Source organism: Balaenoptera ricei, chromosome 1 (genome assembly GCF_028023285.1).
Source record: "Balaenoptera ricei isolate mBalRic1 chromosome 1, mBalRic1.hap2, whole genome shotgun sequence".
In the NCBI taxonomy this organism is placed as follows: domain Eukaryota; kingdom Metazoa; phylum Chordata; class Mammalia; order Artiodactyla; family Balaenopteridae; genus Balaenoptera; species Balaenoptera ricei.
The window spans coordinates 161,164,469-161,188,974 of NC_082639.1; the positions used below are offsets into that span (position 1 = coordinate 161,164,469).

Genomic DNA, 24,506 nt, shown 5'->3' on the forward strand with positions numbered 1-24,506 from the left:
TTTGAAATTCTGTTGCTGGTGCGGCATGGAAACCCCAAGCTTTATTCGTCACATCTGCCTATTCAGTAGCAAACCATGTGCAAACTGTGTGAAGAGTGGGGACAGCAGGGGCCCTCAGATCAGGCGACCACTAACCTGTCTCCTATTGTTTCTCCCCCGATCTCCCTCTCGCCCCACAGTGGGATGCCTTCTCCATCCCCGAGCTCCAGAACTTCCTAACAATCCTGGAAAAAGAGGAGCAGGACAAAATCCAACAAGTGCAGAAGAAGTATGACAAGTTTAGGCAGAAACTGGAGGAGGCCTTAAGAGAATCCCAGGGCAAACCTGCCTAGCCGGTCCTGCTTCCTCTTCTCCCGATGCCCACGGATTTATTTTTATTATTAATTATTATTTTGCCACAGACACTTTTTCTCAGGACACCTCTGTTGGGTGCATCTGTGCCCGCCCAGCAGTTCCAGACGTGGCACAAAGCCTCTGACGGACACGTGTGTGCGCGGAGTTGGGGCCTGCCCGCCGTCACGCTGCGCCCTCTGCACGCTGCCCAGGAGCAGCGCTCGCTCGTGTGAAAGATCCGCCACGTCCTCTCACCATCGGCAAGCCTTTCACAAACCAAATAGTTGCCTCTCTCCACACCAGCCGGCAAAGGAAAGAAAAAAGATTTTAGAGATATATGTTCTTTCTCTGCCTTTTATTCTTTTTCAATTTCTTTCTTATTTGCCATCCACGGTTCCCTTATTTATGAGTCCAAAAATTGTAGCATATTCCTTTAGCAGGTCTGAGCTAAGCCCCTGAAAGCACGACAGTGCTCATAAAAGGACCGTCCCCCACTTTCCCCAGATGCCCGTTGTTCAGGCTTAAGGGACGGTCATAAAGCCACTGGCTCGGGTTAGGAGCACTGAAGCTGAGATTGCCTGAGAAATTTCCAGAGAAGCTGCAGCCGGCCCTGGCCCTGATGGCCCAAAAGTCTGTGCACATGTGAACCCAAAGGCATATATATCTGTGTATGTGTGGTCTTCAGCCACATCTTTGTCAACAACTCTTTGTTTTTGAGTTACAGTTTTGAATTTAATATTGCCATCATCCTCATGTGTTTCCACCAAAGGGAAACCAGCCATTTACCATTTTTAAAGTCTCCTGCTGAGTATGGAAATTGGGCAGTCAAAGCCAAAACATGTTGCAGATAAATGTGTCCGAGCTGTCTTCAGCCTTCCCCGGGCTAGAGAGCAGGGGAGGCCTGGCTGCCTTGGTTTCCCTTTGGCCTCCAGCACTGCCTTTCTCCTCCCACTGGGACTCTGGGATCTCCAGGTACCGCCAGAGGAGCTGCCTTGAGTACAGAGCGGGGAACCTCCAACTCAGCCAACTTGGAGACCTTTATGTTGGAAGAATGGCCAGCCATGGGGCTGGCCTCCCGCTGACCTCAGTGCCTTTTTGTTTTCAAAGAGGGACAGGAGCAGGGGCATTTGCTTGAGGCTCTGCTGCTGGCTTGCTCCTGCTAGGAAGTGGACCACGGCGGTGTGGGAGACGAGGCCAGGAGAATCTTCCCTCCAAGTATGGGACGAGGGTCGCAGACCTCCTTCCCGTCTAAGGTCCTGGGCTCTGACTTCTGAGAAGTGAGGTCAAACTGCCTGGACAGGGCGGATCTGATTCCCAACTCTACATGTGTACTGGCTCCTTGCTTAGGTTCAAACTTAAAACCAGCCAAACAGTTCAAGCCAGTAGCCAGGACTACAGAGACACTCCTGCACAGAGGGAGAAGGACTCCTCTGGACTTTCAAAGTGGGGCCAGTTTTCCAGTGCAGCCTCTGAGAGACCATTTCTTCATCAGCCTCTGAGAGACCATTTCTTTGTCAGCCTCTGAGAGACAATTTCTTCGTCGTCCTCTGCCTTCCCAAGTCCCTGTTGGGTTGGTTTGAGCCCACGCTTCTTTGTGTAGCCTCAGAAGTTCCCTCCCTCCCTGACCCTCGCTGAGTCCACATCGCCCCTGATCACAGAAGGAATGCAGACCCCTCATCATGCAAACTACTTCGTCTTCAGAGCTGCAAAAACAGGACAAGTTAAGCAGCTCAAAAAAGATTTTTTACATCATAAAAACCCTAGTTATCTGCCATCTCCTGCTCAGCCTTATCGTCCCCCCCACCCCCCCCCCACCCCCGCTTAAAAAAAATCTCTCTCCCTGCTGTATATCGAGAGGGGTGGGTGCAGAGTCCTCTTTTCTTCAAGCTGCATGTCTGTAACATGAATAGAAGGCATGGCTCCTGTGTAACAGCTGTGAATGCTGCTGAGAACCTCCCTCTGATGGGGTGGCTATTTTATTTTTGAGAAGGAAAAGAAGTCATGTACATATATACATAAAGGCATATAGCTATATATAAAGAGATAGTGGTGTTTATGAAATAAGGAAACTATGGGAAAATTCAGACTTTCTCTAAAGCACAGTTAGACCAGGACCCAGGCTGAGGCCCTACCTCCGAAACAGTAGTGTGTAGGGAGTGTCCCTTCCCTCCCAGGGTGGGCATGACTGCTGGAGTGCCTTCTACTGTTGTGTTGCCCAGTGCGTGCCCAGTGCCAAAGTGTTTGTTTTGGGGACGTTTTCTTTTTAAATGTCTTTCTTATGTGGGTTTTAAAGAAAGTAATAAAAGCTTGTTGCAAAAATCATTCAGACCAGAGATGTGTTCCTTGAACTTCCCCATCTCATGGAAATCAGGAGCTGGGAGAGGGGGTGGGAATAGAGGAACGCGCACATTTTGTGTCCAAGTCAGATTTCCTTTTGCCAACGAATGGAGGAATGAAGGCTACTGTTCAAATCAGCTTGAGAAAACCGTCCAAAGGCATGGGCTAGGGGTGCTGCCTAGGTGACTGGCTATTCTGCATCCCCACAGAGCAGGAGAGGAAAGGGGACTTACTACAGAAAGAGTACTTAGAAAAGAGGAGGGGCTTTCTGGAGCTAAGGATGATTGAACACCAGAATAGGCTACTGAGTTAAACAATAATTCTTCTATTTTCAGAATTATTTTAAAATTAGATAGGAATGTGTCTTTGAAAGTTTGAGATCATCTCACCTGGAGGAAGAGGGCTAGATGACTAAAACAGTCCTTTCACCTTAGCTCTGACGTCCATCAAAGGAACACCTCAGTAATCGTGGCAATAACCACGTAAAAGTTATTAGAAAGAAATTCTCGCCTGCCTTCCGGTATTGATCACACACAGTGCAGTGAATGGGGGCCCCCAGAGCTCATCCAGTCCACTCCCGGCCTCCCTCTAGGAGAGCACCCCCTGTCCAATAGACGTTCTTAAAAGTGTCCAGGAATGGGGCACATCTGTAATGTTTGCTCACCTAGACCTCCAAGAAGTACATCTTTCAATAATTTTGCCAAAACCCAGAAATGAAGCAGTTTCTGCTTTTCATTGAAACTCATTTGGTTATAATATGGGATTAAGTTTAAAGTTGTACATTTGACCTTGGTATAGATTATTCAGTTTAGCACATAGAAAAAAGGAATCCTTTGCACAGCCTAACTCTCCCCTGCCTCCTCACATGTACCTATGTTATTCACAGGGAGGAAAGGGAAGATGAGTCAGTGCAAATGTGTCACCATTACTGGAAAAACCATTCGAAGCACAAGTCTTGACAACACTGTTTCACAGCAGAATTCTGGGTCAAACCACAGTGAAGAGTTGGATGTTCATTGTAGATCCAGCCTCACCATTTACTGGCTTGTGTCTTTAGCAGGGATTAACAAGGCAAGACACAACCTCTCTGAGGCTCCAATCCCTCCAAGGTTGTGCAAAACAAATCACGTCTGTGAAAGAACTTTATAAAGTACTACGTGTTATTTGTATTCATATGAGGACCATATTTCATGACTGCTGTACATACTGTGCTCCCTTAGATCAAACTCTGTCTGTCCAAAGGTTCTGCTGTAACAATCTTGTTTGGGGTCAATTTCTAGAAATCTCTTTCTCAGTTTCATATTGCTTATGTCAACAGAGTGGATCGGTAAAAAAGGAGTTTACTTACAGTGAGTCAGCAGTGAAAAGGACAATTATTCGGGGGCTAATAACAAAAGGCAAGGGACCTCACACACACATTTTCATACTCATCCCCTTCTTCTTTTTCAAGCCCCAGATGGGGAATTTGTGACTATTGTAGATAGTTTCAAGCCTTTATCTTGGTTTAAAAAAAAAAAAAGTGGTATGACCAAGGAAAAAAAGGAAGTAAACTGAAGTGTGTTTTTTTGATGGTAAAACCAAAGAACCCTGCAGTTATTCAGCTCAGCCCTTCTTCCTACCATACAAGGAGAGCCCTGGTACGGAAATGACTGCCACAAACTGAGCAGGGACCACAGCAGGGGTTCTGAACCTTTTTGGCATCACATGATCCTGCTGGGAATTTGACAAAAGCATGGTAACCTCTTTTAGGAAAATGATCATACAAAATCTTGCACACTCTTTCAGAGAAGTTCGTGGACCCTCTGAAGCTCAACTGAAGACCTCATCCATGAGCCCCAGGTGAAGAAGTCTGAGGCTAAAGAGAGCATCTGTTGGCTAAGACTTCACTGTAGCAAAGCCATCATCTTGCAGCCACATCGCAACTTACGGCTGTTAGTGGCAGTTGCCAATGTTGGGGAAGAATCACTGTTGTATAGAATTCCATGTCCTAATGTGCTTTCACTGTTTCTTATTTCTGTCTAGCCTAAACTTTGCTATAACTTAGGGCCAGCCCTTCCTTCTTTTGCCTTGATTGATGACAAATATAAATATCTATATAAATAGCCCTTTAAAGATGTGAAGGAATGATTTTGGGCTAGGAGGTTAATTAGGTAGTAAGAGTAGCAAGAGGCTGTTGAATATTTGGTAGAGGGACTTTAAAAATGGGAAGGGCCCACCTGCCTGAACTCTGGATGGGCTATTCAGCCTTGAAAGCAGAGGACGAACTAAAATGACTGAAACCACATGAATGGAAAAGGCACTCCACAACGGCCTCGAGTGTCCATTTAAAATGGCTTCTGATCTGAAAACTTCGTACAACATTTTAGCTAAGTGGAGGAAACAAGAGGGAAATCAAATTTAGATTAGAATAAAAATTTATTTTGGTAAAGAATTATATTTTTTTTTAATTTGCAAAAGCAGAAAATACTCATATAAATTACCAGCCCACAGCTTGGATTTCCTCTGGATCAACCACATGAAACAAGAGTCTGTCACTTCTTCTTGCCAGGTTTGGGGGCCTTTTCCAGGCCCTGGATGTGTTTTCGAGGAAGCCGATACTCTTCTACAATCCAAAAGGCAGAAACTCCTCAGTGAGGCATGTGTATGCTCTCCTCCCCGCAACCCCTTCCCCTTTGTCTACAATGACCCTCCTTGGCCCCGACCTCCAAGGTCCCCAATCTGCACAGCTACCTCCTGGCCCTCTTGCCCCACTGTGTGCTCATTCCTGCTGTCAACTCTCAGTTCAAACCATTTCCATCATATGACCTGCTCTTCTACACCCAGCTCAAACTCAACTCCAACGGGAATGGACCATTTATCCTTACACCTTGATGATGACGTGTGTATTTCAGCAATTTTCATGTTGATAGCTACTTCCTAGGTGTACTTTAGGCACTTATAATTTTCTCACAAGAGAGAATGTGTGTGTCTGAGTTCAGTCATGTGTTTATCTTTTTTCCTCTGTATTTCATATGGGGTTTTTCACTTAAAGGGGCTCAACTGTGAAAGTTAACTGCTGGGTACTGCCTTAGACCATAAGATAAATTTGCTTATTGAGCATTTACTATGGGCCAGACCCTGGGCATGAAAAAAGGATGAAAAAGGTAAGGTCTCTGATTCAAGAAGTTCAGTCTAACAGGGAGTTCAGACAACAGAAAAAATTAGCCAAGTTGTAGACACTAACCAGAAATAGAAACACAATTGGAAAGTACTATGTTAGCAGTTTTTTAAATGTCAATTTAAGGAAACAGAAAAAAAAAAAATGGGACATGTTCTAAGACAGGCTTCCTGTGACCCCTGAGCTGGGCCAATGAGCCTTTAAGGTCAGGCTATGCGAGGACACGCAAGGTGAGGGGACAACACAGAGGAAAGCACCCAGGTGTGAATGTGCAGGTGCACACGGGGAACAGCAAAGGAGACCAGCACGGCTGAAGCCTGGCGTGGGGATCAGGGACCTGACAGAGAACCCGGATGGAAGATGGCGTTGGGCTGGGAGGGTCTTGTTTATTGAGCTTAAGAGTTTATTCTGAAGGCACTAAGGAGATATAAAAAGTTTTTCAGAGAGGAGTGATGTGATCACATTGTTTTAGGAAGCTGACTCCGGCAGCTGGAACTGAGGACAGACTGGAGGCTGGGTGACTCGGGGTTGGTAGAAAGAACCTAGGCTCGGGAGTCAAGCAAATCAAAGTTCAGAGCCCAGCTGCAGCACTGAACAGCTGAATACCTCAGCGCAAAGTACTGAAACTTAGTTTCCTCATCTGCAAAACAGAAACAGTTCTGCAGCATCATTATGATTCAGAGAGACCAAGCCTGCAAAAAGCCCAGCAAAGTGCCTAGCAAAGTTTGGGTGCTCAACAAATGTCTTACAAAAAAAGGAAAACCAGGAAGAAAACTACTCTACTAGTATGGTGGAGAAAACATTGAATTTGGGGGCTAAAGGATCTGGTTCAAACATTAGTTCCACCTCTCTCTGGCTGCTAAAAGCTACCTATATGGTAAACTCACTAGGGTGACTTTAGTTGGTAGGCAGATCTTTGCCAAGTTAGACCAATGTGTCTGCTTCTTAAGAGGGGATGCTCACCGAGCAACAGCCGGCCGAGGTGGTGGATCTGATTTCCCTGGATCTGAACCTGCAGGATGTCCTTGGTCCCAGGGGCAGGAGTGACAGTAGTGCTAGCCTGGCATCGCTGCTGGAGGATGGTAGCCACCGAGCATGGGTCCAGACCATAGGCCTCCAAGTTCCGGACCACAGTCACCTGTGGGGGACAGAAGACTGATGGTGGGTACAGACCACATGCCCTCCCCTCCAGAAACCTTCCAGGGCCTCAGAAGCCTCCTCACCCCCTATGTTCACCATCCCTACAACCATGGTACCTTCATCCAAATAATTAATTTTTGTGCTTCTAAATTGATTTTTTCTTTCTACCCCATCCAATACAGGCACACCTCAGAGGTACTGTGGGTTCGGTTCCAGACCCACCATGATAAAGCGAGTATCACAGTAAAATGAGTCACATGAATTTTTTGGTTTCCCAGTGCATATAAAAGTTACGTTCTCATGAAAATCAAAACCACAATGAGGTACCACCTCACACTGTTCAGAATGGCCATCATTAAAGTCTACAAATAATAAATGCTGGAGAGGGTGTGGAGAAAAGGGAACCCTCTTACACTCTTGGTGGGAATGTAAATTGGTACAGCTGCTATGGAGAACAGTAAGGAGGTTCCTCAAAAAACTAAAAATAGAACTACCATATGATCCAGCAATCCCACTCCTGGGCACATACCCAGGCAAAACTATAATTCGAGAAGATACATGTACCCCTATGCTCATAGCATCACTATTTACAATAGCCAAGACATGGAAACAATCTATCATTCTATTTACAGATGAATGGATAAAGAAGATGTGGTACATATATAAAATGGAATATTACCCGGCCATAAAAAAGAATTAAATAATGCCATTTGCAGCAACATGGACGGACCTAGAGATTATCACATTAAGCGAAGTAAGTCAGAAAGAGAAAGACAAATACCATATGATATCACTTATATATGGAATCTAAAATACAACACAAATGAACTTATCTATGAAACAGAAACAGACTCACAGACATAGAGAACAGTCTTGTGGTTGCCAAGGGGGAGGCGGGTGGGTAAGGGGAGGATTAGGAGTTTGGGACTAGCAGATGCAAACTAGTAAATACAGGATGGATAAACAACAAGGTCCTACTGTACAGCACAGGGAACTATATTCAATATCCTGTGATAAACCATATGGAAAATAATACAAAAAAGAATATATATATGTATAACTGAATCACTTTGCTGTACAGCAGAAATTAACACAACACTGTAAATCAACTATACTTCAATGAAATATTTTTAAAAGTTATGTTCTCACTATACTGTTAAGTTTGCAATAATATTATGTCTTAAAAAACAAAGTATATACCTTAATTAAAAAATACCTTATTGCTAAAAAGTGCTACCCATCACCTGAGCCTTCAACGAGTTGTAACCTTTTTCACAATAGTAACATCAAAGATCACTGATCATCGATCACCATAACAAATTTAATAATGAAAAAATTCATATACTTTTTTTTAAGTTTTTTTTTTATGGAGAATTTAAAACATAAATAAAAGTGGAATAGTACAATGAGCTCCCATGTACCCATCACGAATTTTAACAATTATCAACTCATGACCAACCTTGATTCATCTATATCCCCACCCTCCCCCATTCCTGTGTTACTTTAAAGCAAATCCCCCTAGACATCAGATCTCGTCTACAAATATGTATGTATCTCAGTATGTATCGCCAAAAGACAAGGGCTCTTTTTAACATAAAGACAAAACCATCATCACACATAATTACACATTCAAGAAATGGCGGCTCTTGCTAATTATTAAGGTTATCATTGTTTGGTTCTCATTTATTGCATGTTTATATGCCAAGTACTATTCTAAGTGCTTCGCCTACACATATTCCTTCATTTGATCCTCACAGTGCCTTATGAGGTAGGTATTATCCCCATTCTTCATATAAGGAAACTCAGGCAAAACGACATTAAGTAACTTGCTCAAAGTCAAGCAGCAAGGCAAAGGCCACACTGGAACCCAGGTCTCTAATCTCAAAGCCCACGTCCATAACCACACACTACTAGAAAGTTCTTTATTTTGAACCCAAGTCTGTCTTCTTGGGATTTCTACCCAATAATCTTATTTCTGTCTTCTCAAGGCATACAAAATAAGTGCACTCCTTTCCCCCAGTACAGCTTTTCACATATTTGAGGACAGATGTAATTCGTTCCCTACGACTTTGTGTTGCCAAGCTATACACGCTCAGTTCCTTCAGCGATTCTTTTTTTCTTTCCTTTCTTTTTTTTTGGCTGCGTTGCATCTTCGTTGGTGTGCGCGGGCTTTCTCTAGTTGCAGCAAGCGGGGGCTACTCTTCGTTGTGGTGCACGGGCTCCTCATTGCGGTGGCTTCTCTTGTTGCAGAGCACAGGCTCTAAGCACGTGGGCTTCAGTAGTTGCGGCACGCGGGCTGCAGTAGTTGCGGCATGTGGGCTCAGTAGTTGCGGCACGCAGGCTCTAGAGCGCAGGCTCAGTAGTTGTGGCGCATGGGCTTAGTTGCTCCGCAGCATATGGGATCTTCCCAGGCCAGAGATCAAACCCATGTCCCCTGCATTGGCAGGCAGATTCTTAACCACTGCACCACCAGGGAAGTCCCTCCTTTAGCGATTCCTTAGTAGTTATTTTCACTGAGCAATGCCCAAGAGGTAACAGAATAAGTAAGAGCTGAAAATCCATACCATAGTTCTAAGAAAAAAATAAATATAAGATCTTGTTTACTTTTAGAACCAGGCTCTAGCAAGTTTCCTAGCACAAAATCCTAGAGAGCAGTGAGGGAGGGGGTCAGCTTTACCTGTTTTACATAGGGCCTAGCCCAGTCACACAAACATGGGTGTTTCCTAAACAATCTTTGAGGCGTTTAAGGCCAATCTAAAAACGTCTGATCACATTAGAGACTAGAACTTGGCAGGGACATTAAATCACCATCTTCAAACGTTGTGTCTTTTAAAAATTACCTTTTTGTTAGAAGCTCTCTGTGCTAGGGTGATGTCAATTGGGCAGATTTTGCCTTTCTTCACAATGGGCTCTTGTCCCGGAAAGGTCACTTGATAGGCAGGTTGCAATTTTTCCAAACATCTGAAATGGGAGTTAATGAGTTGGTGAATGATAAAGCCAGCAGAAACCATTTCCTCATATCCCATTCCCAGCAGACAGCTGGATGGAAGCTGATCTTACAGGTGGTGGTTCACCTCTGCCTGCACAGTAGAATCATTCAAATCAACTAGGGAGCTAAACCCCAGACCAATTAAGTCAGAAACTCTGATCAGGAAGATACATTTTTTAAAGCTCCCCAAAGTGTGGCCACAATCAAGACCCACTGACTCAGGGAAGGGAACATCCGAGACTCGAGCCCCTAGAAACTGTCCACTTGCTTGGCCTTCTGAAAACCTGCCCAGGCAGGCTTGTGGAGTTTACTGTCTCACGAGTCTCCCTCACCCAGCAGAATAAAGTGCTGCTTCACATTTCTGACATGCTGCAATCATGCATCATTTATAGACACCTTTACCACAAGGAATTTCTACCTTTTGTCTAAACAGATTTTCTTTTGCTAGCATATATATTGGGATTGACGAACTTTTTCTAGAAAGGGCCAGGTGGTAAATATTTTAGGCTTTCAAGGGCCATATGGTCTCTGCTGAAATTACTCAACTCTGCCATTTAGCAGGAAAGCAGCACAGATAATATGTAAACAAATGGGTGTGGCTGCGTGCCAATAAACCCTTATTTACAAAAACAGGTAGCAGGCCAGATTTGGCCCACAGGCTATAGTTTGCTAACTCCTTATAGAAGTTATTTTCAGTTTTGGGTCTACGGAAAAGAAAGAGTATAAGAATCCTTCCTTTGAAAAGACTTTAAGACAATCCCCACCTGCCACCCACACCTTCTTTTTTTGAAGCTCTTATTTCTAATTAATGTTCTTCTTCTCTCTCCTTCTCAAGTTCTTCTATACTGTGTTGGCTCAAATCGTTCCAAAGACCGTCCACATCAGAATTACCCAAGCCTGTGTTTATGTAGACTGACATGGTGTGAATTATGGAAAGAAAGTCAGAGATGATGAGAGTGACAATTCTGAAGGCCAATGTGATAGACATTAAGGGGAGGGGATGGAAACATTGGGGAGGGGCTGCCAATCCCCACTACCTGTTCAGGAGACTGTCCCATGGAAGCTTCATGACTGTGTGCTGTTCACCTTTCTCTAAGATGCAGTCACATAGGATGGGATCCAATTTCACAAGACTAAAGGGAAAGAAAAGGCAATAAAGAACTCCTAGCCCCGCCCCTTCTGATCCCAGGGTCCACTCAGGATTCATGTGTTATGTGTTGTTTAAAGTCATTCAGGATTATTAGAACCAATTAGGGGTTCACAGTCCATGAAGCAACGTACCCTCTGGATGGGAGGTACACGTCTGCTTTCCTAGAACAAAGGAGAAACGGGCAGTGGAGGGGAAAGTGGGATGGGAAAATAATCCGAAGACGGGGATCCTAGTTCACTTCTGCTACTAACTAACCATGATTAAGCCAGTAGTTCCCAACTTTTTGATCATGAGGGTATCTTTTGAAATTAAAAAAAAAAAAAAATTAATGAAACACTCTTCATTTAGTAGTTTACCTTCTATATCCACTTACTAAGAAAATAGAGAATACCAAAAAGCTAAGATGACTTTGGTAAAATTTTTTAAAGTTTGCATTTTGTTCGTCACAAGAGCAAGTGCATTTGAAAATCAACAGTAGATACATATGAGATGATGCTTATTCAGGCTACAGTCAATGTTGACAGCATACCTGGATCTGACTACCTTAGACCACAGCTCTAAGTGTCCGCAGCCTGTGGTTTAGAAACCACTGGCCTTGATTATTTCTAGAAGGCTGTGATCTCCTGCACCCCTCCCTCCCAGCCACCCTCCACATATTCTGAAGATGAACACTGAAAGACACGGGGCGAGCTCTCCTCCCCATCCACTCACTTTTTGTTGTCTGCATCAACCAGGTCATTTTTCTTGGCGTAGTTGATGACGATTGTTCGGACCTCACTGCCCTCGAGGATGCTCCCCTTCCTAGGTGAGAAGTGACCGGGGTGGTTATTCACGCTATGCTGGCAGACAAACTGGAAATACCAAGATTCACTTCCTGCTCAGCAGGGCGCTGTCCTCAGCTTCTCGACCTCTGGGTTCTTCCCTTTTCCTGCCTGGGGCCAGCAGGGCCGTGTGAAGAATAATTACAGGTAGAAAAGGGAGAGACCTACTCTCTCATTCGTTTAGTCCAGAGACCCTTCCCAGGGGAAGGAGGCTTGAAGCTGGATCTGAGAGAAAGGGAGGAGGGGGCAGAGCAGGTTTTGCCAGTCATAGAAGAACGCTACTCAGGCTGAAAGGATTATAGGCCAGAACACCAAGCAGGCAGAGAAGGGCTGCTCTCCAAAAACTCACTTGTGGCCAGACTCCTGGAAGAGCAGGGTCATGCTGGCTGGGACACAGTAGAGGGATTTTATATCTGGAGGGTGATAGGGCTGTTCCCTGCTACCCTCCTGGATTGTCTGGGAGGTCGGGGAGGGCTCGGGTATGACGAAAGATGTGATCCTAAAACCCAGCAGAAGGAAAGAGAAAACACATTTTATGCTAGCGTCTCGGCGGTTCCCGGCCCGTGGCCCAGGTGCCCTGCGGCCAGCTGAGCTGCGGTGACCAGGCCCCCTGCACTCACCTCGGGTGCTTCCAGTCCACAGCCACAACGCTCTCCACCCCTTTGCTCAGCTCCTGCACCTGTATAATCTGCTCCTGCTGCATGTGCTGCAGGAACTTAGAGAGCTAAGGGAGAGAGGGCCAGTGGTAGGGGACCTCATCGACTCTGCACACACGCTGAGCACCTGAGACATGCCAGACACCGAGCTAGGCAGGTCCCGGGGAGGGACGTGGGACCGTCCCTGTCCTCATCCAGTTAGGAAGTGAAGGGCCCCTACCGGTGAAGCCTTTCAGAACTTGGATCAGATATAAAGGGGTGGGAAGGAGAGAGGGGAGTGGGTGCCCACCCAACTGCCTCAGCCCAGGGAGAGTTTTCTTCCGCCCCCTATACCTGGAATCAAAAAGCTTAGTTCTAGCCTCAGCCCTGCAGATAGGGCTTCCCCATGCCCACCAGCTCACGCCACGTGTGCCCCTACACAGCTCCCTGTGTGGGTATGCAGAGAAGGGACCCGCTTACCTTTTTGTAGCTTGACTTCTTTATGTCCAGTTGTCGTCCTTCGGGGCTGATGGCAGATGGAAAAGGCAAGTTAAGCTAACAAAGCAGTAGTGGTACGGCCTGCCTGACACTGAGAGGAGGACATTTTCCTCAGCTTTCCTCCTGTATGTTCAGAAAGAGGCCGCTGTTCCAGAGCTCTCTGCCCATCGGCAGCATCGGAGAGAGATGCAGACTTAGCTGCTCCAGATCCTGCTGTCCAACAGGCCTTTCTGTAAAGACGGCATGTTCTCTGCTATCAGCATGGTGGCCACTAGACAAATGTGGCTATTAAGCACTTGAAACGTGACTGTGACTAAGGAACTGAATTTTAAATTTTATTTAATTTTAATTAATTTAAATTTAAATAGTCACACATGGCTTGTGGCTACTGTACCAGATACAGCTTTAGATTCCCTTCAAACTAGACAAGCTTCTGTGGCCTCAGAAGCTTCACCTCCAGGTGAGCCTCTGCAACAGCAAGCTCACTGTGGCAGCCAGGCAAACCACATGCTGCAGGCCAAATCTGGCAATGCCCATTCACCTACTGTCTGTGGTTGCTTTACTGCCACAATGGCCGACTTGCACAGTTGCAAAAGAGACTGTAGGGCCTGCAAAGCCTAAAATAATTACTATCTGACTCTTTATAGACTGTTAGCTTTGGGGGAGAGCTCCGTAATGAAAGCTGTAATCATTCTATCTCCCCAGAACGTACATCTTCTCTCAAAATGTGACAAGCAAAAGCAGTGGGATTCATAGGGATCCCTTGTAGAACCCATCCCAGGTTAAGAACCTCTAGCCCTTTCCCAGTTACTTGCAACCCGGCAAGGTCAGGACAAATTACCAAGTATCCTGCCACACACTCCAGACCCCATACTTGTATAGAATGCCTTAAAGAAGCTCACATGTAGAGGAAGAGGATTACATTAAAACCACTTTTTTAAAAAACAGAGAAAAATTCTCAGAAAGAAAGAAGTTCAGACTTGAGGTGAAAATCAATAAGCAAATCTCCTGACATGATAATATTTACTGGGTGCTTATTAAATGTCAGGTTATTTGATCTTGACAGCAATCTTACAAGTGTTGGAAATCAGGGCTCAGAGAAGCCTGGTAATGGGCTCAAATACGCCTTTGCTCCAACACCCTGGGGAGCTGGCTTTTGAGCCCACATGGCTCTGTCTTCAAAGTCCAGGTTCAACTCACATGTAACACTCCCTCTGCTGGTGGCTTGTGTGTGCAGGTGGGGTGGGGGGTTCACACCGATTCTTCCTGCTGACACAACCTAATCTGGCCCACCTACTCTTCAGAAAGGTGTGAGGGGATTGAAGCCTCCAGACAAACAGGCTGCCCCAGGGCCCTTCCGGGGCCAGACATGCTGCCCGATCCGTAAAAGAGCCCAGAATCACCACAGCAGAGGCAGTGCCCAAAGCGTCTTGCGAATGTTAACCTTCATTTCCTCAACATCCTTTCACTGGCTAAAACTTAAGTCTTTAAAACTCAGTATTTGCTAGATCAACCCTCCACTTCACTCTTTCCACATCATGTCCCTAAAACAATTCCCCCATCAGCCTTGTCCCATCCTAACACCAAAGAGCAAGAGACAGACCCACCACCCGGCCCCCAGCCCACACCATGCCTTCCATACCAGCAGGAGAACATGTGGCTGCCCAGGAGAGTGCTGGTGAGTAAAGGGAGGTCAGCCTTTTTGACGCGGTACTTCAAAGCACGCAAGAAGCATCTCTGCAACAGTTCGTCCATTTGTTCTGCAAGGAAAAGACAAGAACCACATCCTTCCTGAGGGCCGCAGAAGGCCCGCGCAGCACAAGTAAACTCCCCGCTCGGTGACATCCGTACCTCACCCCTCAGCTCTGAAGGAGCCCGTTCCCAGGCACCAAAGCTCCCAGACTCTCTAGAACACTGAGCCTTCACAGAGGTCTGACCCCACAGAAGGGGTCAGGCCACAAAGTCCCACCCAGCTAGGCACAGATGCTTCTCTGATAGAGAAGTCAGAGCCAGAAGAAAACTAAGAGGGCCGTGTAGCTGGGAACAGTCCAAATAGCAGCACCGACGGGTATCCAGGGAAACGCGACATATGCGGAAGACTCCCAGGTAAGATGGCAAAGGGCTATGGCACCACCCTCACCAAAAATAAGGACTTTCCCCTCCCGGAGCCGTGGTGCCGCTCTAGTCAGAAGCAGAGCAGAGCACTTAAGTCTCCTACACTGAGAGGAGAGTGCCCTACTTCTGCCAGAGCCGTACCTTGAAGGGTCTTGCTGTCCGTGGGGTCTGGGTTCAGGCCCCTGACACTGGGGTCTTCCGTGGCTTCTGACAGGGACTTCTCCCCACACCTCTGCTGAACCTCCCCCTCCTCCTGCTCCTCTCCCTCCAGGGTCAGGCACCTCATGTCTCCCTGCACGGTGCTGTCTGCCTGGACAGAGCCCTTCTCTTCACTGAGATCTGGGGGATCCAGGGCCAGTGGAGCAATGGATGGTGGAGAGGACTTGTCTCCAGATCGCCTGCAAAAACCTCATGTCAGAAACACTGAGCATCAGCCACAGCACTCTCCAGCCCCGGTCAGGGGGTCAGCGGGGGTCCAGAGAGAGTAAGACCCACAGGCAGGGGTGTCCAGGAGAGGCCAGAGAACCTGGGTGTGCCTCTCAACTCTGTTTCCAATTCTGGGCCCAGAGAAGTCCCATGCCTCAGTTTCCTCATCTCGGAAATGGGGAGAGTAATTCTTGCCTCCTCCTTAACCCAAAGGAATAATAATAATATTAACAGAAATTCAGGGACAGAGAAAAATTAAAGACAACATGGTTAAAGTGGAGCCTCACTTCCAAAGTATTCCCTTCATATAAATTAAAAATAAAACCATTTTGAATTAAATAACAAAATTAAGATTGCAAACGCATCTGTAGTACCAGTTTGGTGAAATACAAACCCAAGGTTGAGCGTATGGAACAAATTAGAAACACCTGGACTGCTCAAGACTGCAAAAACAGTTGCTTCTGTGTTAAATCAGAATGCAATCTAAAATAGATGAATGACAAGGACCAACTGTATAGCACAGGGAACTGTATCCAATACCTTGTAATAACCTTTCATGGAAAAGAATCTGAAAAAGAACATATATGTATATATCTATATCTAGAATCACTAGATATACTAATAATCACTAGAATCACTTGGCTGTACACCTGAAACTAACACAACATTGTACATCAACTATACCTCAATTAAAAAAAAAGAATGCAATCTAACCTGCAGAGTAGAGATTACAATGGTTTTATGCCACTAAGCCTTATGAAGACAGGAAAAAAAGGGGTACCACATAGCAGAGTGGTAAAAGCAAAAAGCTTTATGTTAACTAAGATTATGCAAGTCAAACAAAGTTTTACTAACAGCTGCAGCAAGGCTTATTAGTATGGCTACTAGTGAGGCCAGAGCGTATGTTTAGGCTATTCTGATCAGGTAAATACCATAAGTATTTTCAAAGGGTGGGAGGAGGGGAGACTGAGGCAGCCGCTGACAAAACAATTTAGACAACAGGACCTTAATTGCTCAGACTAACAGTCAGAAAACAAGGTGCTGGGAGCACGTGAGTAAGCAGCCCTCAAATGCCTGCTGAAACCCAGACTGTTGAGGCTGTACTTCCAGCAAAGCAGGGCTTGGCCAATACTTGTAAAATAAGTAACTCCAAGACTGACTAAAAATGTAAGGGTAAATCTATACCAACAGGCCACAACACTTGGCCAAAAGACCAGGTATACTGCTTTCGAGAAAAGCACTACTTACTATTTTGGTTAAATGACAAGAAAATAACCAGAAAATAAACTCGCATACAGCTCCAGAGAGCAACTGTCACAGTGAGAAAGTGCAAGTTCCATAATGAGGAGGAGATCCGAAATGTGAAACTTGAACAACATGAAAGTAATCAGGTTATCACCCTGGTGCCTGAGGATCTACTCTACTTTGATTTGGATTCAGATGTGAGAATTCCCGAGCCCTCGTCATGGGGTCAGAAAATGCCTAAAGGTACACGGCAGAAAAGGCCAGATCGACCAGTGCCATAAAAATAAAGAATATCACTGTACTGAGAGGCAGAGAAGACAATCCCTAAGGCCTTCTTCCAGGCCTAGGATTCTACAATTCACCTAGAAAATAAAGTTCTCTGTAATTTCTTTTCTAAACAGGCAAAAAAAAAAAAAAATCTTTTCTCCACATTTTGCAGGGAAATTAATGTCTGGGGTCAGCAACTTGACTAAGGACACGGCAGGGATCAAAACTCTCGCTTCTGAATCCAGGCCCTGTGCTCTCTCCGCCCACCCAGCTCCCTATAAAACAGAAAAACATGGAACCCACCACAAGTGATCCTGGTAGGTGTGGAGCACAGAGAAGCCCCTTCCCTTCAGACCTGAGGTCAGCATCTCAGCTGTGGACATGGCAGCAACTCCAATGGCAACGGGGGCTCTGAGAAGGAGGCCAGAGACGAGGGTCAGGGAAAGTCTTCCAGGAGGGCACATGTCAGGACCAGCTTTCTACACATGTGTTCAAAGCACCACGGTTGCAAATCTGAAGAATCCACTTGTATCACAGAGCTAAAACTCGGTACAGTCTCAATCTTATTCAAATTACCTACAAATATGACTTTCAAAAATTCCTTGACCAAATATTCCCTTCTGTGTAACTAACTCCTCTACTGATGTTATCATTGTTATATTCTTATTATGAATCAAACCCAGGCAGGACTCAGAAGGGTATTTAAAGTTCCCTTTCTTTAATTTCAAAAATATAAATTATCTCCCCTATCTTAAAAAAGGCATAGCCATCCTATATGGAAATTCAGAAGGGAGGCCATTCATATGCCATACATTAGGCTGAGGGATGCCACAGGGAAGAGAGAAGAGAGATACAGTGGTACCAACTAGAGGTTCCTTCTGAGTTGGTTCTTTATAACAGGGCTTGCTCTGTATAACTATCTATCTAAGAACTGGATGTGTCCAAAATATCAAAAACAACCACATTTACAATAACTACAAAAAACTTCCAAAGCCCAAATAGGAAATCTCTGTCAGCCCACTGTTACTCAGCAATGCTCACACATTGCCTGTAAGGATTGGTGTCCAGCTGGCTAACAGTAGGGGAATATACAAGCCTGGCAACGTTGCCTGGACCCAAGGGAGATGATTCAAGGGCAGATTTCCCAACACCTGAACTTCAAAAAGATGTTTGCTAATCCGGTGGCTCCACTTACTGTGCCCATGGGTCAGTTCCTGCCACAGAATCTTTGAATTTGGCTTCTTTCCCAGTTCCTAAAAGACGGGTCTTTGTCTTCCACCCTTGGAACGGTCAATGGCTCAAGAACTTCAGTCTCGCACATGGCTTGTAGTTTTAGTAAACTCCCTTGTACCCTCACCCCCTTCCATAAACCACCTAGGCTTCATTCCCACAAACATTCTAAATGCCGAACTGAGAGGCCAAATACACATTTATGTAGTTTTCTCCTATCTTGGATAGAATACTGGGGGGAAAAAACAATAATTTCACCATTCTTTTCAACTTCAAGTTTTGCTACAGGTAAACAAGGAAGGAAACATTTCTAGGTGCTTGGTTCCAAAAGGTTCAAGGAAAATAGGAGAATATGAGCAGCAAAAATAAGATCTTTAAACACTGACCCCTCCCATGCCTACCATGTTTCTCTCTCAAAGAAGCAGAGTAAAATAATAAGATGTCATTTTTCATTCAGGATGACACAAATGAAAATGACCCATCATATCCAGTGTCTGTGAGCATGTAAGGAAACAGGCTCCTTATACCCTGTAGGTAAGAGGGAAAACTGACACAGCATTTTTATAGGGCAACAGAAAATATGCACGATCTTCAGCCAAACAGTTCTGCTTCTTAGTATCTACTTTAGAAAAATATTGGCACTAGTGTCCCTAGAGGCATCAGGAAGATCTTGTTTGTGATAGAGACAAAGTAGAGGCAACCACAGTGTCCACTAGGAGGGGACTTTTCCCATCACCCCACAGTGGGTAAAAAGATTCAGCTTATCTGTGCTTGCTGACATGGAAAATGTCCCCACTACCTGAAGTGAAAAAGTAATAGGGATAAAGTTTGTTTATTTGTATTTTTAAACATACACACCCCAAACCATACACTTTATATGCACGTGTATATATGCATTGAAGAAGGCTGACAAGGACATGCATCAGAATGATAACGGTTACTTCTAGGAGAAAAGGATTATGGGGTGAGAGGGTTTTGATTTTTCAGAACTGTTCATATGATTACTTCCTAATTTATTTTAAAAAAGAGACACTGTGGTGATGGTTGAACAACCCTGTAAATATACTAAAAAAAATCACTGAATTGTACATTTGAAACAGGTGAATTTTATAGTATGAAAACGATATCTCAATAAATCTATTAAAAATAATTAAAAGATGAGGATGATGATGTGGATGTTAGACAAAAACAATGTTGAAGTCATGAAAGGCAGGAAAGACCAAGAAAATGTCACAGACAGGAGACTAAGAAGACATGACAACTAAATGCAATGCGGTACCCTAGACTGGATTCTTGAACACAAAAAAAGAAAAAAAGACATCGTGAGAAAACTGGGGAAATATGCATAAAGTCTGTAATAGTGTCGAAAGGACTGTACCAATGTTAATTCCTTAGTGTTGATAACTGTACTGTGGTTATACAAGATGTTATCATTACAGGAAGCTGGGTAAGGAGTATTTCAGGACTCTGTACTATACTTGCAACTCTTCTGTAAATCTAAGAAAAAAATTTTTAAAGGAGAAAAAAAAAATAAATTTTAAAAAAGAAGAAGCAGCAGGAGCAAATACACTTGGCCCAGATGTATGGACACCCCACAGGCTCACTGCCATTCCCCACTCTCTGACTGTTCAGGAAGAATCTGTTTTTTCTTTTAATCCTTTATCCATATGCTGTGAAGTTGTCATTCCCACCCCTCCCAAGTTTCCCTAAGTTTTTTCCCCATAGGCACAGCTGACTGGCACAGTACCTGTTCCCCACCAAGGCAATGGCACAGAGGTCACCCTTCTGTACCTGAGGCAGACCAGCAGGGGGCACCACTAGTCCTGGCAGCATCAAATCTGTAGGAAACAAAAGCATTGCAACTAACTCCACAGTTTACTTCATCATTTACTCATTCGCTCAACAAACAAACATTTATTAAGCATCAACTACATTATTCATAATGAAAATTAAAAGTGGCAAACTGAGGATCAGACCTTTTCCTTCTGGGAGACTAGTGGTCAAACTGAAGCACCAAGCTGAGGGTCCAGTTCCATGATCTATCTTATTCTGGTTTCCTAAATTCAGTTTATTAATCTAAAGTATAGCATATGGCAGTTCACAAAGCACTTTCATGTCACTTATCTTATGTAAGCCTTACAGCAGGGTCAGAGAGGCCCAGAGAGCTTATAGAAGCAGCCAAGTAAGAGATACAACAGACATGGGGGAAAAATTCTATTTTTCAATCATATGAATGCACAAAATGGGTACATTTATTAAAGTAGTTGGCCTTTACTAAGTAGGTTTCAGCCAGTATCCAGAATATAGGAAAATACTCTTACCTGCTCCCCCCACCAGTTTTTCAAGCACCAGGGGCCATGTTGTAAATGTTGGTAGAAGATCGGGATAAGACCACAGGGTGTACACTGTCCAAAAAGAGAGCCAGAAAACACTTACTGCCCAAAAGTCAACCCCCTGGGGAATGGCAAAGCCAAACACTAAGGGCACATTAATCAAGATGTAGAAAAGAAACTAAACTCAAAGCTAGAGAGAAGGTTGTAAAGGGATGCCCAAAGAAGTTGCATTCTTTTTTTTTTTATTAGGTTACCCCAAGTTTGTGAAGCGGTTTATATGTTATATGCTATTTACTTTAGAATCCTTGCTTACTTTAGCCCTAGAGACCTGCATTCTTTACATATTTATATTGAGCTCTTTGCAGTAGTTTCTCTCAATCTGTGATCTTGAGAAGTTATCACTTTTACTGGTTGGAAGACACATGAAGTGAGCTACAGCTTTAAGAGTTTGTTTAATTGCCAAAGTTGGATATTTATGTGTAAGGCTAAAACTAGTGATGAAGTGAACATCTGCTTTTGCCTGTCCAGTATCCCTTTTCCCCTCTCTGGGAACTGAGTGCCCCTTTTCCTGTGGGAAACACATTCCATATAGTTTACATCAGGCTGACTCCCTTCTCAACGAGGCTGCAGTCTTGAAGAAGGCAGAGACTTAAGAAACTGGGTGTCACTTGAGACTTGGAGGCACCTATTGTTCCACCTGGATTGCAGCAGCAGAAAATGGCCATAGTGGATAAAAGTAGGGACAGAGCCCTAACGAGGATTTCTTTTATGACCTCAGAAGCAAGTAATCCGAAACCAGGGCACCAGCCTGTAAGAAATTCTGAAACTTTCCCATGTTTATTATTTTTATTCTCTCTGTTTCCACAGGGATTAGCAGTAAAACCCTTAGATCAAAAAGGGCTTGTATGTGTACAGCAACAAAGCAGGGTGGGGGTAGGGGTAGCCTGGGGTAGGAGACTGCACTACACTGCTGCAGCCAAGCTGGGAGGAAGAAAAGCCCCCAAATGACAAAGTAGGTGTCAGCAGCCATGGAAAAGAGAAAAGGACACTGCCTCTCTGAGATCTGTGACAAAGAAAGCAAGCAAAGAATCCTGAGAGCCAGACAGAGTCTAAGAAAGAATCCCTGTGAGATATCTCAACCAAAGTCCACCACTAAGACACCTGGGTATGGAGTTTAACTAACCCAGCTTCTTTCCCATCACAGTATCTCTTCAGGATCTTAAGAAAATTCCACTAGTGAAAGTTTTAAGAAGCATTTTTTACATGCCCTGAAACTCCACCCTTTTCACGACCTCTGCTCCAACCCCTAGTTAACCCACTAGAAACTAGTGTTTCTTCACCTCAGAATTTCCCTTGGCAACCACCCTCTTTTTGTGTTAACCCTTTTTTCCCCTCACTTCTATAGCAGTTCCTAATCTTGAAAGACCCAATTCTAGGGACACTAAATCCAAAAAGATTCTTAGGGAGATTTTGCATTTATTTGTTTTAAGGAAGACAGATTAATGGAAGAAACAAGGAGAAACAGATATTAGGCAAGGACCATAGTAATGGCCATCTCCATCCCATTGCCATACCTGTCGGATATAGATTTTTCTCCAGTTCAAATAGGATGGGGTTACCACCACTCACGTACACAGTCACTGCATCCCCTCTGTGAGCATACAACTTCACAATGTTGAGTTCTTCCTTTCCAGGTACTAACTCAGAGACCTGATCCGTTCCAAGAGTGGGGAAAACAGCTGTCACATCGGCCCGAAGCTTCCTCCTGCAGAGAGCACACATACCTGGTATGTATGCTGCCTGGATGGATTTTAATAAATATTGAGGACTCAAGACTTACTATAAAATCACGAGGGCCAAGAAAAAGACTGGTTGATGATGCCCTATTCTCACTCTTCCAAAACATCCCATTCTCTTTCTCATCCAATGTCTCATCTATTTTCACATGTTCCTGGGGCATGTCTTTCCATTTTACAAAGAAAGGAAAAAACTGAGATCCGGTAAGCAACCCAAGTTAGCCTGCCACTTAGTTAAGCCCTGCCTTCCTGACTCCACACATAGCTCTTGGACCCACTCCTTTCTCATATATGCTTGGCAAAGCTGTCAACTTATGATTAAACAGCTCTGCTAGGGCACCAAGAATGACAACTACAGAACACTGGCTCCAAAATCCCCAAGGTGATACCTTCATTTGCAAAACTGAACAGATACAGTTCTTACCACATGTGCCTTATCCTCTCTCACCTCACCCTCCATCTGTGTCTCCTGCCAGTGTTAATCACTAGAGACTTCTTCTCGTATACTTGTAGTTCTCTGTGCCCCGTCTAATCTCTCCCAAGGGACTCAAAGCTCTTGGTAGGGCAGGGACCCCGTTTTCCTTCATTTTTGCATCCTCCACGACACCTTAAACAGCCTGCAGTCAATACGCGCTGATTGAATTACGCTTTCTCGTAAACTCACTAAAATATCCAAAAGACAGCCTGGGAGATAAATCAGGCCTCCTCTCCATCTTCACCCTCAAAACACGTCTAACTCACCCTTGCCCGCCCCCCGGGGTCCCTTCTCCGGCTGTACCCCTCGGCCTCCACCCCAAGTCGGCTGACCCAGCCCAGAAAAGGCTGTGAGCCAGCCGAGCTTGAGAGATGTCTGGGTGCCCTGGTGGGCAGAACAGGCTCTTCTCTCCCTCACCTGTCCGACCCCTTGATGGCCGTGTTGGACTTGACCCGAAAGGCCTTGGCAAACATGTCTGCTGGAGTGGCCTGGGGAAGAGAAGGAGACCACAGCAGCCAAGGGCTGTCAGGAAAGCGCGAGCACGGCGGCTTCCCGACCCGCAGTCCTGGGGGCAGCCATGCTTGGGCCCGGCTGGGAAAGGGGCCCGGCTGGAAACCGGGGCCGCGCAGCTTCGCGGCCGCCCCTAGTGGCAAGGCTGGGAACTGAAGCCTGGGGGGCGGGGCCGGAGAAGGCGGGGCGGATCCCTGCGCGGAGCGGTGCACCCGGCCGCCTCACCCCTTCTGCCCGGCTCTGCGCCTACGCGAGTGGCTTGAGCGGGCGCGTCTGTAGTATCCCTGGGGCCAACAGCGATTCCGTTCATTTTTACTCCATAAGCGTTATAGTGTGTTGAGTAGGAGCTCTGCCAGCTCTCATTCCAGTCAGTTTAGTTCAGCTGCACAAAATTAATTGAACTCTTGTGTTTTATTAAACTTGCAGGCCTCTTGAATGCTTTTCTTCAGGGCTTTTGTTTATTAAGATCTTTACATTTTATTGCACACTTGGGGCCTCAGCTACAATTCTTTCCGAGATTTTCTCCTCCCTGTTTTTTAATTTACATGAGGTGATAATAGCAATAACAAGGTATCCACTTTAGTCCCAGGTTTGACCTCCTGTTAAGAGGAAAAAACTATACAAATGATCTTCAAATCTGTTATTTAAAACATTTTTGGTTTAAAAAAACCCACATTTTTGGACATTTTTATGTACCTTTTGCATTCAGGCATTATTTGGGGGGATTTTGTTTCCAAAGCAATTTTTAAAACTCAGAATGCTTATAAAAAAATAAATTTGAGGCATAGTAAGATCAAATTATGGTTTGGCTTCTCCCTAGCAGTTTGCTCTTGGGCCAATGGCTTATCCTTTCTGAAACTCTTACATTCTCCGTAAGATGTGGAGGTAATACCTACTTCACTGGGCTTCTGTGAGAAACCACTGAGGTAACATATGTGATATGTTGCAGGGTGCTTTGAAATTTTCCAATAAATAGTAGATATTAGTCCAAAACAAACAAACAAAAAACAGTCTCAGGCGGGGGTGAGGGATTGGGTTTCCCTGAAGGG

At 44.9% G+C, this 24,506-nt stretch overlaps 2 protein-coding genes across 6 annotated transcripts in view; one reads left to right on the forward strand and one right to left on the reverse strand.

The window, feature by feature from the left end:
* The window catches only part of RASSF5 (Ras association domain family member 5), a 71,947-nt gene extending 69,292 nt beyond the window's left edge, over positions 1–2,655 (forward strand). For 2 of the 3 annotated variants that reach the window (XM_059940619.1, XM_059940624.1), the window contains one exon: positions 180–2,655. In XM_059940619.1, the coding sequence (XP_059796602.1) occupies positions 180–332 (153 nt within the window). In that variant the 3' untranslated portion in view covers positions 333–2,655. The remainder of the gene's footprint in view (positions 1–179) is intronic. The other variant, XM_059940611.1, reaches the window with a different exon arrangement.
* Positions 2,656–5,066: 2,411 nt separating this feature from the next.
* On the reverse strand, positions 5,067–23,572 carry EIF2D (eukaryotic translation initiation factor 2D). 3 transcript variants are annotated; one of them, XM_059940576.1, is made up of 15 exons: positions 23,365–23,572; positions 22,251–22,441; positions 20,665–20,748; positions 20,091–20,181; positions 17,417–17,524; positions 15,317–15,573; positions 14,703–14,820; positions 13,043–13,088; positions 12,548–12,651; positions 12,277–12,426; positions 11,818–11,907; positions 10,994–11,089; positions 9,808–9,928; positions 6,791–6,965; positions 5,067–5,272 (listed from the first exon to the last, which is right to left on the reverse strand). In XM_059940576.1, exons 1-15 carry the CDS (start codon positions 23,418–23,420, stop codon positions 5,202–5,204), a joined length of 1,758 nt encoding a protein of 585 aa, XP_059796559.1. In that variant the 5' UTR covers positions 23,421–23,572; the 3' UTR covers positions 5,067–5,201. The 3 variants fall into 3 exon arrangements, with proteins under 3 accessions (XP_059796559.1, XP_059796549.1, XP_059796556.1); XM_059940566.1 differs by lacking the exon at positions 12,277–12,426 and having other exon boundaries at positions 23,365–23,510; XM_059940573.1 differs by lacking the exon at positions 23,365–23,572 and having other exon boundaries at positions 22,310–22,397.
* Positions 23,573–24,506: the final 934 nt, after the last annotated feature.